The sequence below is a fragment of the Phragmites australis genome, chromosome 2, assembly GCF_958298935.1.
Source record: "Phragmites australis chromosome 2, lpPhrAust1.1, whole genome shotgun sequence".
NCBI lineage: Eukaryota > Viridiplantae > Streptophyta > Magnoliopsida > Poales > Poaceae > Phragmites > Phragmites australis.
Window position 1 is genome coordinate 41,257,989 of NC_084922.1, and position 14,578 is coordinate 41,272,566.

Consider the following 14,578-nt stretch of genomic DNA (forward strand, 5'->3'; position numbering starts at 1 on the left):
AGATGTGCAGAGTCCAAACTAAAGTAAAGCATGTCGTTGTATCAGCTATCACTAGGTGATTTAGAGCGGCGCACAATTTGACCATTTCTTGTCATGTTCTGGTGTTAGTGCGTACGATGGCTTTTTTTTTTTTTCAAACTTCCCACGTTTCGGACACCTAAAATCTCAAATGAGATTTTTCAGCCTCCGATGTGGTTCTAGGTGGGGGTTTGATTCGGGATTCTTCTTCGCCGGTCTTAGAAGAGATTTTGGAGGAGGTAGGTCGACCCAATAGAAGAGGCGAGCGCAGGGGTGAGGACAACGAAAGATAACCGGTGGGCCAGGGTAGGGTGAAGGAGCGCGAATCGATCAGGTTAGGGGGTGGCAGGCACGGATCTAGCGGTGAGAACGCCGTCGAAAACGGCTAGGGATGGGTGGGAGGCGGGGCACGATGAACAAGATAGGCACGGGCGGGAGCTAGAAGACGGTGTTGAACCGTTGGATGCTCATCTAACAGCTCACAGCCGTCGACTAAGAGATTTTGTAAAAACACACACTTAAGAATAGCATTAGACTAAAATTTATGAATTTGTACCCTCAAAATCTATTTTACCTCTTTGAACTATTGCTGCAGTTCGAATATCCTCCCTGAACCCAAAAACCAAAAACCAGACAAACAGCATCCTCCAGTTATTAAAACCGTTTATTTGACCAAAATCACCATGGTGTTGTTGACATGGCATCCACGTACTAAAATTCCGCTGACATGGCATCCACATAAGCAAACAAGTTGACACAAATCAAAAACTAAATTAAAAAGACAATGGACCCACAAGTCAGCTTTTAATACCCTTCTTTCCCTATCTCGCCGATGGCACTAGGCCACCAATCCCTCTCCTAGTCTCCTCTCCCACAAGAACTTCACAATGATCCCACCATTTCCTCTCCAAATCACACCAAACAGCTCCACTCCCACTCCAAAGCACAAAATTGCTCGACCAAAATCCAATCTTTCCGCCGAATCGCAACAAATCACACTTGTAATTACTTCCGTGGGAAAGAAGCAGCTAAGAGTCAGTTGCCTTGAATCGGTGGCAGAGCTTGACGCTGGAGCGGTGGAGGATATCATTAAGCAGCGTGGAAGGGCCTGTAGCAGCGTCGCGAAGTTGTGCGTGAACTCCACTTCCCACCTTCATGGCTTCCATGGCGCCACCACGACCGAGCATGCCATTCTTGTGGTTGTACCGTAGGTCACCGGAGTGCTACAATACAAGAAAGGGAGGTTTGAAGTTGATTTAGAACAAGTGCATCCGTCCAAGAAAGATGGGATTAATTACTAGTTTCCGATGGAGGAAGGAGTCAATGCACGTCCGGATGTATCTCCACTCCACTCGATTGGAGTGAGGAAGAAGCAGGCTACGGTGCTTGTACTGAAGTGCGGCGTTGGCTGCTCAGTGAGTGCGTCGGCGATGGCGTAGAATGAGGAGAGGGAGAGGCAGACGACGGTCTCAATGACGAGGGTGGAGCCACGCAGGTCGGCAGAGAACCATGGTGGTCCGGTCGAGGGAGTAGTGAGGAGGAGGCAAGGAAGAAGAAGGTGAGAGGAGGATGACAGGCAGGTCCCACTCCATTTTTTTGTTTTGATGATTGTGTTGACTGGGTTATTTAGCTGGATGCCATGCCAGCAGAATTTGAGCACGTTGGATGCCATGTCAACAAAACCAGCGTGGTTTTGGTCTTAAAGAGGTAAATCAAACGGTTTTAATAGTTGGAGGATGTTGTTTGTCTGTTTTTTGGGTTTAAGAAGGAAAATCGACTGCAGCAATAGTTTAAGGAGGGAGGTAAAATATACCTTTTTCAGAAAAGAATTCACGAATTTGTGCCCTCAAAGAAAAGAATTCATGAATCTGTGTCCCGGCCCAATATTTCCCAATTGAGGCCGGATCCCGCTTGGGCTTGGAACAATAGTTATTGGGCGAAGCTAGATCGACCAGTAAAACACAGGACGGGCTTCGTATGGACTGGAATCGAGAGGTTACAGAGTTTCCTTTTTTCTTTTTTGAGAACAGTGAGCCCATGTGCTGTAGCAATTTTCCACTCGGAAAAAGAAAAACATGTGCTGTATCAATTACGTGGAATAAAATTTTGCGTGAGTAAAAATATTCTTGAGCATATAAAAACATTCCAGATTTCCAGATTGCCAGACAAAAGCTATAGCATATAAAAACTTCAATTCCAATTTTGATGGATGACGAGTGAATGAAGAAGGCTTTTCCTGACCGAAGCTTTGATTATAAAAAAAGCGACAGCTCACATGTTTATCTCTTTCTTTGTTTTCCTAGACGTGAATTGTATATTGGGGCTTGTTTAGATTCTATTCGGTAGAATTTTAGTTCATAACTTCATATTAGATCTTACATTTGTAGAATAAGATTGTCGTTTAAGTCTTTATTTTAGTTAAAATAAAAAATATTCACTTAAATATTTTCAATATACCTATAATTTTAACTATATAAATTTCTAAAGTTTAAAATATTAAATAAAAAATCTTAGAGCCAAAGCTCTACTATCTCTGTTCTCAAATAAATGTAATTTTATGATTTTAATTTTGTTTTTAAATAGATGTCGTTTTAGGTTTTTAAAATAGTATTTTACTAGAGCGTCTATATTTAAGTTTATTGGAAAGTGGAATTTCAATTTAATAAATATGGTGAATTATTGGTTTATGTGTTATTGATTGAATACTGGAGAAATCGAGATGGATAAATATATCATATATAAAAGAATTTATTATAATATTGTTATGTATACCAAAAACTAAAATAAACCATAAAAAATAGAGGTAGTACCAAACAGTCACATAATTTCCCCGCCAGAAATGAATTCCAAACCCAAAATCAATAGAGACCAGATTTTCCTTCCCTTTCCCCGTCCGCAGCGACGTGTCTACCGCCCCGGCGCCCCAACCGTCCTGCTGAGCGGCCGACCTCACACCCTTCCCCGCATTAAATCGCACGCTGCCAAAATCACGCTCCCTCTCCTCCCGGCTCCGTCAAACTCTCACAGCCACCTCGTCTCCGCCGCCGCTGCGGTTACGCTGTCTCGGCTTCACCTCCGCGCGCGCGGGGTCAAGGCTCGCAACCGGTTTAAGTCCAACACCCGGTGCCTGCCGGCTGCCGCCACCGTGATGTGTACTCCTGCCTCGTTTTCCCGTCGGTGAGGCTATTGGAAGCGGGCAGAGGAGAAGAGCGGAGGGGAGGGAGGTGGTAGCCTAGACGGCGCCCATGGACCTCTTACGGCGGGAGGTGGACCGGAGCGCCGCGCCGGAGTTCGTGGCGCTCGACATCCGGGACGAGGCGGAGTCACCCGATGCCAACGCGGACCAGGTAAACCTTGCCGTTTGCTAGAAGTTGTTTATTTGCTCGGTTATTTTGTCATTTCTAATCCTGTCGCTGCGATAACCAATTCTGGTTGGGGCTGAGAAGATGATGGAGTCATCGTTGGTTGGGAAGGCTCTCGAGCGGGAGCGGAGCGGCGACGGCGGCAATCCTCCTTCCACCGGTCAGTGCGTTCATCCTCCCTGCTTCCTCTGTCAGTGCTCAGAATTCTGAAACGCTCATCACTCCAAATCTTCAATTCCTTGCCCGTTCAGGTTTGGTAGCGTTAGATACTTTAGCATCTGTACCACTTTACTTCTGGTTTTGTAAATTCGCGGATTGCGTCAGGGGATGTAGTAGATGAGGAGTCCACGCACGAGTTTGGCAGGACTTCTCATCAAATGCAGCCCTTCAATTGTGGGTCATGCCAGATGCTTTGCGTGGGATAGCTGCATTCTCATCAATCCACGATCCTTGGAACTAGACGCTAGTGTTACCTGCCACCTAATCAATGCAGCAACAAGCGTGACAGGCCCAGCGGGCTAGGCGCCGCTCTGTCATACTCTATTTTTTGTTACTACTTATGTTCTCTTTCAAATATCATTTTAATCTTAGATATACATAATAAAATTATAATAAATTCTTTTATATATAATATGTTTATCCCTCTCGATTTCTTTAACATTCAATCAATAATACATAAGCCACCAATCCACATACTTCTAAATTTCACTTTCCAATAGCTTTTAATATATACACTCTAGTAAAACATCACTTAAAAACCTAAAATTATATCTATTTAAAAATAAAATCAAATTTCTAAAACAATATCTATTTAATAACGAAGATAGTACGATGTATAGGTGGGCTCAACACTCAATATGGAAGACAAAAATCTAAAATTAGACAACATACGCGATTGTATTTACCGAAATAGGTAACATATCACCGTATTTACAATTTTAGCATTCGTATTCGGTATTTCATTTACCGAAAATTGACTTTCGGTACACCGTACCCAAAAATGCCATATTCGACATACGGTGTGCCGAATATGGCACTGTAGCACAGTATTCGACACACGGTATACAAAAATAGATTACGGTGGCATATTCGGCACACTATAAGCCGAATCACGGCCATAAACAGTGTCACGCATGAACAGTACAACAATGAATTTTGCTTTCCCTCTTCTTCAAAACGGTGTTCTTCTGTTACTTTAAAAATTTTAAAACTTTTTTTACGTGTTCCATAATACATGTGCAACCCATTTTAATTGGAATCACCGAAAAATCCTTTGTAGATTTAAAACTAAAATTCTCCAAAAAAGACTATTTTTATAACTTTTAACAATTGTTAGTGTCTCAAATAAATTTTCAAAAATCTAGAAAAAATCACTAATATTCTTCTTATATGATAGATTAATTTCTAAAATTATTTCCAGCCCTAGGTTATATGATGAAAAAGTGAGCTCCTTTGTAATGCTCTATTTATATATATTTTTATCATTTCATGTGATATACTCTTTTTAATTCAATTTGAATAAAATAAATTTAAACCTGCACAAAACCTACAATCAAGGGGTAAGTTTACCAAAATATTATCGTAACCAACTCATCATCTTTCTGACGTACTCCGCGACGGACATATTGTTTTTTTTGTTTGGATAGGTTTAGAGATAGAACTCAGAGATAAACTCGGTTTTGTATCCATGCATTATTTCATATGATCGAAATCATCAGTATGAGATGTAATCCGTTTGTAACTCTAGTTGTGGTTCGGCAGTCTATATATATACATCCACATAGCCTCGAGAGAGGTGACAACGCTTTCCAATATGATATTAGAGTCTCTCCTCTAAATTTTATTGACACCATCTTCAATTCCATGGGTTTTCACCCGCTGACTATTTTTCCTCGGTCGCTCGCATCCTCCTAGTGCGGAGTGACTTGGTCTAGACTACTCTAGATAGTTGAATTTTGTTCGAATTCAAATTAAATTAAAACAAAAATATGACATGAAATGATAAAAATACATATAAATAGAGCATTACAAAGAACTCACTTTTTCATCATATAACCTAGGGCTAGGAATAATTCTAGAAATTAGTCCATCACATAAGAAGAATATTAGTGAATTTTTCTAGATTTTTGGAATTTATTTGAGACACTAACAATTGTTACAAGTTATAAAAGTAGTTTTTTTTTTGAGAATTTTAGTTTAAAATATACAAAGGATTTTTCGGTGAATCTAATTAAAATTGGTTGCACATGGATTATAGAACACGTAAAAAAAAGTTTTAAAATTTTTGCAGTAACAGAAGACCACCGTTTTGAAGAAGAGGGAAAGCGAAATTCAAACGGACTGCTGTTACTGTTCATGCGTGACACTGTTCATGGCCGGGGCCACGTGTGCGCCGAATATGGTACTGTAGTCCATTTTCGGTACACCGTGTATCAAATACGGTGCTTCAGTGTCATATTCAGTAAATGAAGTGACGAATACAAATGCTAAAATTGTAAATACGATAATATGTTATCTATTTCGATAAATACGGTTATATATGTTGTCTAATTTTGTATTTTGGTCAGTATGGAAAGGTATCAACTTAAAGCTCTTAAGCTAACGCGATGTTTCGGATTTTCAGTCAACTAAGTAGTAACTGCGATCCTAACGCAATGTTTTAGCTAACCACATAGTAACTGAAAGATCCCTTTCTTAACATTGATGTAGTAAAATTTACATTCTTCTAGACTGCGTGCATTTGATCTTTAAAAAAATTGACGACTAATGTTCATAAGAGTATCTAAGTTGGCAATTTAGATTTGTCACAACGAAATGTGTATTGATAGTTTCGCAATAAAAAAAAATCATATTTCATAATTTTGTGAACATATTAGTAGCAAAAAATAATGGTAAAAAAGAACGTGCATCGCAAACTGAGTCGATGTCTAAAAGGACAAACGACAAAGTTAGCAAAGAAATAAGGCACTGCTACCAGAACTCCACTCAGGAGTCTCTTAGTACTGAACAGAAGAAGTTGATAAATTTGCTGTGATGACCAATCTGTGCAGTATGCGTATCATCTGGTCACCCACTCACTCATTGATCCACGACTCAACAATAATGCACAGGTGCGGCGGGCTTGTATGAAAAGCAGGCGGTGCCTGTGCACGCTGATTGTAGCCCGAGGGAGCAGTTCCACCCCTTGACACCAACAGCCGTCGGGGCGAAGCGCCGACGTGCGGGCCGGCGGGTTCCGCGGTGGCGTGATCCCAGGAAGATCCTATTCGCCTTCGCAGCACTGTGAGTAATCAGCAGGCATCCTCTATGGCCCTGGTCCATACAGGCGGGCCATACGTTTTCTTTCATTTCCAGGCTTAATTCCTCATGTCCTCTTCAAACAGCATGATTAAAAGTACCCAAAAGGACCCTTGCCGGGTCAATCGTGTGCGTTGCATATAGTTGCCTCGTGTGTGTCACAGCCAGCGGTTAGGAACCTTGTTGCTGTCTTCTTTTCCTTTTCGTGAAAAAGGTCTCAATAGGTTGGTGTCCATCAGGTAGTACGTGGCTGTTCCGTCAGGGCTTTACCTACCAGATAGATTTCGTCAGAACTCAGAGTAAATTGTACACATGTAAAGAATTCTGTTAAAATCGTATACCTTAGTTTTGTCAATCTTCAATTTGTAATGGTCACCATTGACCATACCAGATGTAAGAGCCGGTCTGGACTAGGGATGACAATTGGACCCTTAGGTTCGGTACCCGTAGGTTCTGCATCTGATGGGTCTGGTTTCGGGTTTAAATTTTCGTTCACAGATTTGACAGATCACGTATCCGAAATGAGCCAGTCAATTTCACCCGTGAGTGTCCATGAGTCGCTTGAAATGCCTAACTCACACCGCAACTTCAACTCACCCATCACCTTGGCCTCGGGCCTCCAGTTTCCCTGTGTGACCTCCTCGGCCGTCCGCACCCCTGCCCAACCAGCCTCCTCGACTTCTTGAGTAGTTCAATGCCGACCATAGCAGCGCTGTCGACTGCGCAGAGTTCGGTGACGAGATGCGCCACATCATGCTTGGGCTCCACAGTGTTGTGGGAGATGCTAACACGGGTGTCATCGGTGGAATTGGGTCCAAGGTCATAGGGGACGGGTAGCCATATGGAGGTAGCGATGCTGAGGACAAAGCCATTGGACTGGTCTGAGTCAGCGCTGCGATGTGTGGGCTGCTCGTACACGACGGTGGGAGCGACGCAGAGCACAACTGCGAAGCGCGCGCGCCCCTCTCGTCCGCGGGCACGCCCTTGGCGAGGCCACTGTGGAGGAGGCCGCTGAGGTTGCCATTGGGAAGGTGGCTATAGAACCGCAGCTGAGTGCCACCATTCGCGGCCCACTCGTAGAATCACACGTTGTTCGTGTCACTGTTACCCAGTGAGATCACATCGTCGTAGGAGTCGTTGTTACCGCCAGCGTCGAAAGTGAAGCACCCTAGGGGAAGGTCAGACAATTTGGCCATCTGCCCACCGGGCAGTGCAGGTGTAGACGGCGAAGCCAGGGTGTCACCGATGAATCCTGAAGCTATCACCATGCATGGGAGCTTAGAGAAGTGGTTGCGACAAACCGTCGAGCAGTTGGTGAGCGTTTGGCCGTGGAGGCGGGTGGTCGCAACGTGGGAGGCGCTCGCGTCCTTGTAGCGCACGACGTAGGTGTTGATGGCGCCGAGATCTCTGGCGGCGACGGCATAGGGGTTGTTGGCGCAGGCAATGGCGTTGGTGTTGACGGTAGCAACGTCACGGGCGGAGATGGGGATGATGCCAATGTCGTCACTGGTGGGTGCGTCACGCCGGGTAGCAGCACCAGCTGGGAGAATGTCGCCCGCCCGTGCGAGAATGTAACCGTGGGATGACGACTTGATGCTCCTCTAGGTACTTGTGGATCTCGTGCAGCGCCGCCGTCCCAGGCCTGTAGCGATGGGGCTTCTTCACACCACCTGTTGGTCGCGGATAGGCCAGCGCAGCTGTGGTCGGAGTGGATTCGAGCGTACGGATCATGGAGTGGTCCATCTCAATAGGGGTGACAGTCACCCCCAAGGAGGCATCACTAACACCATTGAATTCCTTCAGCCTCTCAGTCATTCGGCGCAACGTCACTTCCATCCTTGCCATAGAAGTCGAGAACTTGTCCATGGCTTGTCTGGTGTCGGCAGAGAGCGATGGCGAGGAGGATATGGTGGTGGAGGCTCTGATACCAATTGTCACGTGCTTCGTTGCTCGAGCTCGCCAGCGGCAACGTGAGGCTAGGATCTCAATTTGAATAGGCTGGAACGAGAGAGGAACATGTGAGGAACCATGAGGAAGAAGAAGATTTCCATGTTCATTAGAAGATAGCAAATGTCCGTTCACCTTTTTCAATTACAGCTCACGGGTTATATGTCCACCGTAGCCCACACACATACGGGCTAAGCCCACACACCACGCCTCCAACCGGCCTATAGCCAACCGCCTCCAAAGGCCCGACTCGGGTTCCTGACAGGGGTGTGGCAGCGCGACCGCTGGCTAGCCGCGCACGGCGAACGCCTAAGTTGTGGGCATTAGTCCTTCGTCTTGGGTCGCGTGCGCTGAGAGTAGAGTGAGCGTGAGGATGGCTGGTAAGTCGTCATGCCTTGAATGTGCAGAAAAAGCACAAGTCGTCGTGCCTTGAATGTGCAGAAAAAGCAGATATAGGGGAGCTGGAGGTGGGAGAAGCCTACTATTCATGGGTCCTGCATGTCGGTGAGAGGGAGGGAGAGAGTAGCACCGACCCGGCATGCTGCACGCGGCACTGGGTCGAGATGGCGTCGTGGCCCAAGGTGCGCCGGGGGGGTCTGGGGGACCGGGATTCTCTACCTTTACAGAGCAAAGTCACCGCGCTACATTATTTAAACAGTAAAATGCAAGTGGTGCTACAGTATGTTGTAGCGAATTACTGTAGCACGGGCAATGCACACAAAATGTGATGCCTGTACTGTAGCACGGATGACTGTACTATAGCATGGGCAATGCACACAGTGTGATGATGTACTGTAGCACGGATGACTGTACTGCACCACGGGCCATGCACATTAAATGTGATGCCTGTACTGTAGCATTACCTAGGAAAGCCACCGCGCTACATTATTTCTGAACAGTAAAATGCGGGTGACGCTACAGTATTTTGTAGCGAATTACTGTAGCACATGAAATGGACACAATATGGGATGACTGTACTGTAGCACAGATGCTGTAGCGTCACTGTAGCAATAAATCTCCGTTGTCCGTTCTCAATCCAACGACTCGCGGAATTGCTAAAGTCACAAATACCGTAGTGTGGTGATTTTGCTTTGTAAAAGCAGAGGATCTCAATCCGGGGCTATGGGGGTGGGGTGGGGCTAGGCCAGGCATAGCCGCCTGTGCAAAAGAAGAGGAAGGAACCCGGGATGGGGGAAAAGAATTGGATTGGATTTGGGATTAATTCAAATAGGATTATTTAGATTTGGATTTGAATCCTTGATTTTTGGGAGGGATTTGGATTTGAAGAATTGAATGCAACATAATTTGACTTGATTTTTGGGTTCAGCTGAAATTGAATTTAGGGATTAAATTTGAATTTAAGAGACATTCAAATTCAAATATGCACTCAAGGAATGAAGAAAACCAAATAAACCAAGAATGCAATGATCATCTTAATGCAGTGTTTAATTTCATAAACTAACTCGGTGCACTTTAGAATACTTAATCAAATAATAATATATTTGAATATATATATATATATATACTTCTTGAATTTTACGTTGGATTAATTAATTAGAATTTTTTTAAAAGAAATGAATTTTGCTAAAATCTAAATGCCAAAAACTTAGGGCGTTACACCCATCGCTACAGTTTGGTCCTAATCCCTGTAAAACAAAGACCTGTCGAGGTTCCGAAACTCTGAATCTGTCCTATTTTTAATTTTTTTCTGCTGGCAGAGTTGTGCTAAGCGTAACTCTTTATTGTGGTCACCAACTTGGCAATTTCATTGATGGGCAGAATGTACGCTTGAACATGCTGTACACGACACGCAGACAGCTAAAGACTATTTATGTCTGAAAGTTTGTAACAATGATTAATTAGAGTTCAATAAAGAAAACTCAAATGATGGCAAAAACTCGATATTAAAAGAGAATTAGGAAATAGTACAACCATGCCTCCACAGATATTGTTTTATTTTTGTCAGCTTATTGAGTTACCTCCATATACACGCTACATGAAACAACTGTTCGAAACAGATGGTTCACTGGTTTGAGCATATTATGTCGTAGACGTATATAAAAGGCAGCCGGAAACAGATCGTTTGAAACAGACTATTCGAAACAACTTTTCAAAACATATCGTTTACTGCTTTTATTTTTGTCAGCTTATTTAGTTACCTCACCTTCTTGCTGATATTGCTTAGTTTGCATATGTGCTACAACGTTTCCTGCGTTGCAATATTTACATTTACTGGCATATCCTTTAATTTATAGATCCAGCGTGGGCACGTTGATACTGCTGTACTTCACGCTCTCCATGGGGAAGATGACAGGAGGTCAAGCTGATGGAGAGTGATAGGATCAGCCTTGCTTTGTCTTGCTTGACATAGCATTTTACTAATGTTTGTACAGAAGAATCTAAGAAATGGCTGGATGCTAATGTAGCAGTCATACATCAGTGCGTGTATCACCATTATTTGATATGTTTGTACATAGACACAGGATAGGTTACAGATAAAGTTTTAAGGGAAGAGTTTTTGCTGTGCTGCTACGAGGAAGCTCAAGGAGGCCGCGCTGCTTCCACGCCGAGTTTTTGCTCGGGGTTTGCTATTGTGCTGTGTGTTGCTGCTCTTTTAGTGCACTAGTCGATCGGTCGATGCCGTCGTTGTGAGCTTTGGCAAGCTTCATCTCATTACCGACCGTCGTTGTGAGCTTTGGCAAGCTTCATCTCATTACTGACGACGGTGATGCTTGAGGGTGTCATTACCTTTCTGGAGATATTGTGTCCAAGCTTCTCTTGGAATTTTTCTAGATGGAAACCTCAACGGCTTTCTAGATGAGCGACAGCGATTCTATTGCTGTTTCCTTCTTGAAGATGTCATTTCAAAGAATCTCTATCTTTTAATGTTTCAAGTAACGACACTTCTTGCATGGCTCACCATCCTTCATTATTTGTTGTTTGTCTGTCTCCTTCGTTCTCTTGTTTGGCGGAGCTTCTCGTCACCTTTCGGCGCTTTATGGCAGGGACTATGCTCCGACGTCTTAGAACCCTATCTGTTGCTTGTGGTTTGGCGTGAGCCACCGATCAAGTTGATTATCAGGCGTGGGAGCAGGGCTCCGCCTATAGTGTTGTCGGGATGTTCTGGTTGAGGTGCTAGTTAGACTTAGTTGCTGGCTAAGTAGTGTCGTTAGGTGTGGATGACGTTGGCTGTTTAAGAGTGTTGGGTTATATGCTGTTGGTTGCGCTTGCCATGGTTGTTCAGGGGTAGGGTTTATTTATTTCTTTCTTCTTTGTCTTGCGCGTGAGTTGGGCTCTGCGGTTTGTAACGCTGTGCTTGTTAAGATTTTCAGGTCCGATTTTTCTCATAAACTAGATTATTTTTTTCTTAATGCAATGACGCGTAACTTTTCTGCGTGTTCGAGAAAGAAAAAAGAGTTTTTTCTCTCGAGGGGAGTGTTGAACAGCTCTTACACTAATAAACGTGCCGATTTGAGATGCTTAATTGCCAGATGAATCCGTGGCTTTCTTCTCCATATTGAAGTGCGCAATTGGTGATTGTTTCCTTTGATTTCTGATGGAAGCAAGGTCCATCACACATAAACATGTCTAATTATTTTTCAGTGTAGTATATTTCCATCTTGTAATTTGATTGTCGCTGAACTAGATCTGGACTTCTGGTAACGAAAGGTGAAGTGCACAATTTGATCTTTCGATATATGAAGATTGTAGTCGTTTCGCGCCCGTATCACTGTCCGTTGTCATATTGGGTACTTACTTCGCAATTTGTGTAGGTGCATCAGTGCATGTTTCTAAGATACATGGGTAATTTTGCTTATCAAAGAAGGACATGTTGATGCCACGTCAGGGGGTAGAAACATTTCACTGGTAACCTATCACCGGAAGGTTTATGTTATCTCTTCTTTTTTTTCGACAACGGAAAACCTTAAGAGTTTACAATCAAAACCATGATGTTGATGCAAAAATATATCATACGTCAAACAGTGAGCACCTCGTGTGTAATTCTGAACCGGAAGTTCTTGCAAGGATAATCGGAAACTTTAATGTGGATCGGAAGTTTCGACGATAATTATCTGACGGACAGCGCCTAAAAAACCCTAGTCGTAGCGTCATGTTGTTAGACTTTCGTTGTCACCTACATTCGGGAGGGATCTCATCAAGGTGCAGATGACCGACGACTTGTCCTTGTCATTTGTAATATTTTTGCAAAGAGTTGGGAATAATATTGGCACCAATAACAGTAGCAATGACACCCCCACAACCTTAGCAACAGGGAAGAGGAAGAAAAGATGTTGGCATGTCTTATTTTGAATGCATAAGTAGCAGGAATGGTCTACACTCCATCTTCTCTTAATCAAGTTGTCTTTTGTTAGAATAGAATTATGCTGCATAAACCACAAGATCTTAATCTTCAAGAGAATTTTAGCTTTCCAAATGTGTTTGTATGGCTGATAGAGAGCATCTCTTATCTGCCAATTATACATAGATTTCACACTGATAGTATCTTTTTTATCAAAAGACCAAGAGACCACGTCATCATACCCACCTAAATGAACATCTTTTAAACCATCAAAAGACAAAGAAACCACATCATCAGACCATGAGTCTGGATCAGATGCCATTGCATTTGAAGGTCATTATTAAACCATCTTTTAAAAATAAGATTCCATTGCATATTATGACACTCAAAACACTATAATATTCTTCTGATTACAGACAGAATAAAAAGTAGAGAACATTAAAGAAAGGGCTGAGAGAAATCCATACATCCTCCCAAAATGTAGCAATCCGGTCATTCTCAAGCAACTTTTTTTCTCCCCTAAAGAAAAAAAACATCTTATTCTAAGTAAGTCAGTCCAATAAGAGAATCATTAAATTTATGTTTGACAGTGACGGTTGAAGCATTCTACAGTTTTTTTTTTGTTGGCGCACAATGAATTGCTACGTACAATCACCAGATTCAAGTTTCCACCACAATTTATTTTATTTGGATTATTCCTTTTATTTGACCAGAAGCTTTCTGATGTAACCTCTGATCCTTTTCATTTCCTTTATAAGAAAACATATATGAACCTTCCAGTTGCAGTAGCGTGTGCCTATCTCGAGGCTGGACATATATACGGGGCACGTATTTTTCTGGTTTATATCGGTGCATCATCGTGCATGCGAACTCTACAATGTAGTGCACCATTGTCTTCTCGATTCGTGCGCTTACCTGTCACCACCAGATCACCAGAAAATGCCCGGGAAATCAATAGGGCGAAGCCAGGAATGGGACATATGGGGCAATGTCGACAGCAATCAAAGAAAAAAAAAATTACATATCACTATTTGATTATATATAGAGACCGACACTTGAACCAACTGGCTTATAAAAATAATCGTCTTTGTTTCTCTTCGCCTAGATTGACCAATTAAAAAACGTTGAAATTGGGAAAAACGGGAAATTGAGTAATTAGGTCGTCCGCATGTCATCGTCATCTGTTCATCACATCTAAACAGCAGTGAGGAAATCCGTTCATCAGTTTTAAAGCAACCATTATACTTGTCACTTCAGCATAATTCTAAGCATGGCTCACGTTTCTATTCCGCCGTACACAACGATGTTCAGGCTAACGGACAAGGACGTCCATTCTATCACCATCAGTTTGGATTTTGGAGATAGATTATATTAGATTATTTTTAACTATATTCTCTTTATTTTATTTCTTTTCTGATTCTTTTTTCGTTCTTATTCCTTTTATTTTCTCTTATCTCAAATAATTTCTTTTTGAGGAGAATCACGAAGGGAAAGGAGAGAGAATCCCGTCCTGGAAGGAATGACTCTGAGAATCCCTTCTGACGAAAACTGTAAAGGGAAACCGTTGAAATACTGAAGAGAAAAAAATTCTGTCGTAAAAGAATTTTGATCTCTGAAAAAAAAACCATTGAAAATGGTCTTAGATTCACTTCGC

The 14,578-nt window shown here is 42.8% G+C and overlaps 1 protein-coding gene across 2 annotated transcripts; it reads left to right on the forward strand.

The window, feature by feature from the left end:
* The first annotated feature begins 2,906 nt into the window (after positions 1–2,906).
* Positions 2,907–11,215, forward strand: LOC133908902 (uncharacterized). Of its 2 annotated transcripts, XM_062351119.1 has the most exons (4): positions 2,934–3,365; positions 3,465–3,540; positions 6,491–6,662; positions 10,880–11,215. In XM_062351119.1, exons 1-4 carry the CDS (start codon positions 3,264–3,266, stop codon positions 10,959–10,961), a joined length of 432 nt encoding a protein of 143 aa, XP_062207103.1. In that variant the 5' UTR covers positions 2,934–3,263; the 3' UTR covers positions 10,962–11,215. The 2 variants fall into 2 exon arrangements, with proteins under 2 accessions (XP_062207104.1, XP_062207103.1); XM_062351120.1 differs by lacking the exons at positions 6,491–6,662; positions 10,880–11,215 and adding an exon at positions 5,671–5,864 and having other exon boundaries at positions 2,907–3,365.
* Positions 11,216–14,578: the final 3,363 nt, after the last annotated feature.

Bases quoted from the DNA above. Each gene is read 5' to 3' on its own strand.
- LOC133908902 (XM_062351119.1), top strand. From the start codon at position 3,264: ATGGACCTCTTACGGCGGGAGGTGGACCGGAGCGCCGCGCCGGAGTTC. The intron at 3,366-3,464 runs GTAAACCTTGCC...GGGGCTGAGAAG, and splicing joins CCGATGCCAACGCGGACCAG to ATGATGGAGTCATCGTTGGT. The intron at 3,541-6,490 runs GTCAGTGCGTTC...AATAATGCACAG, and splicing joins CGGCAATCCTCCTTCCACCG to GTGCGGCGGGCTTGTATGAA.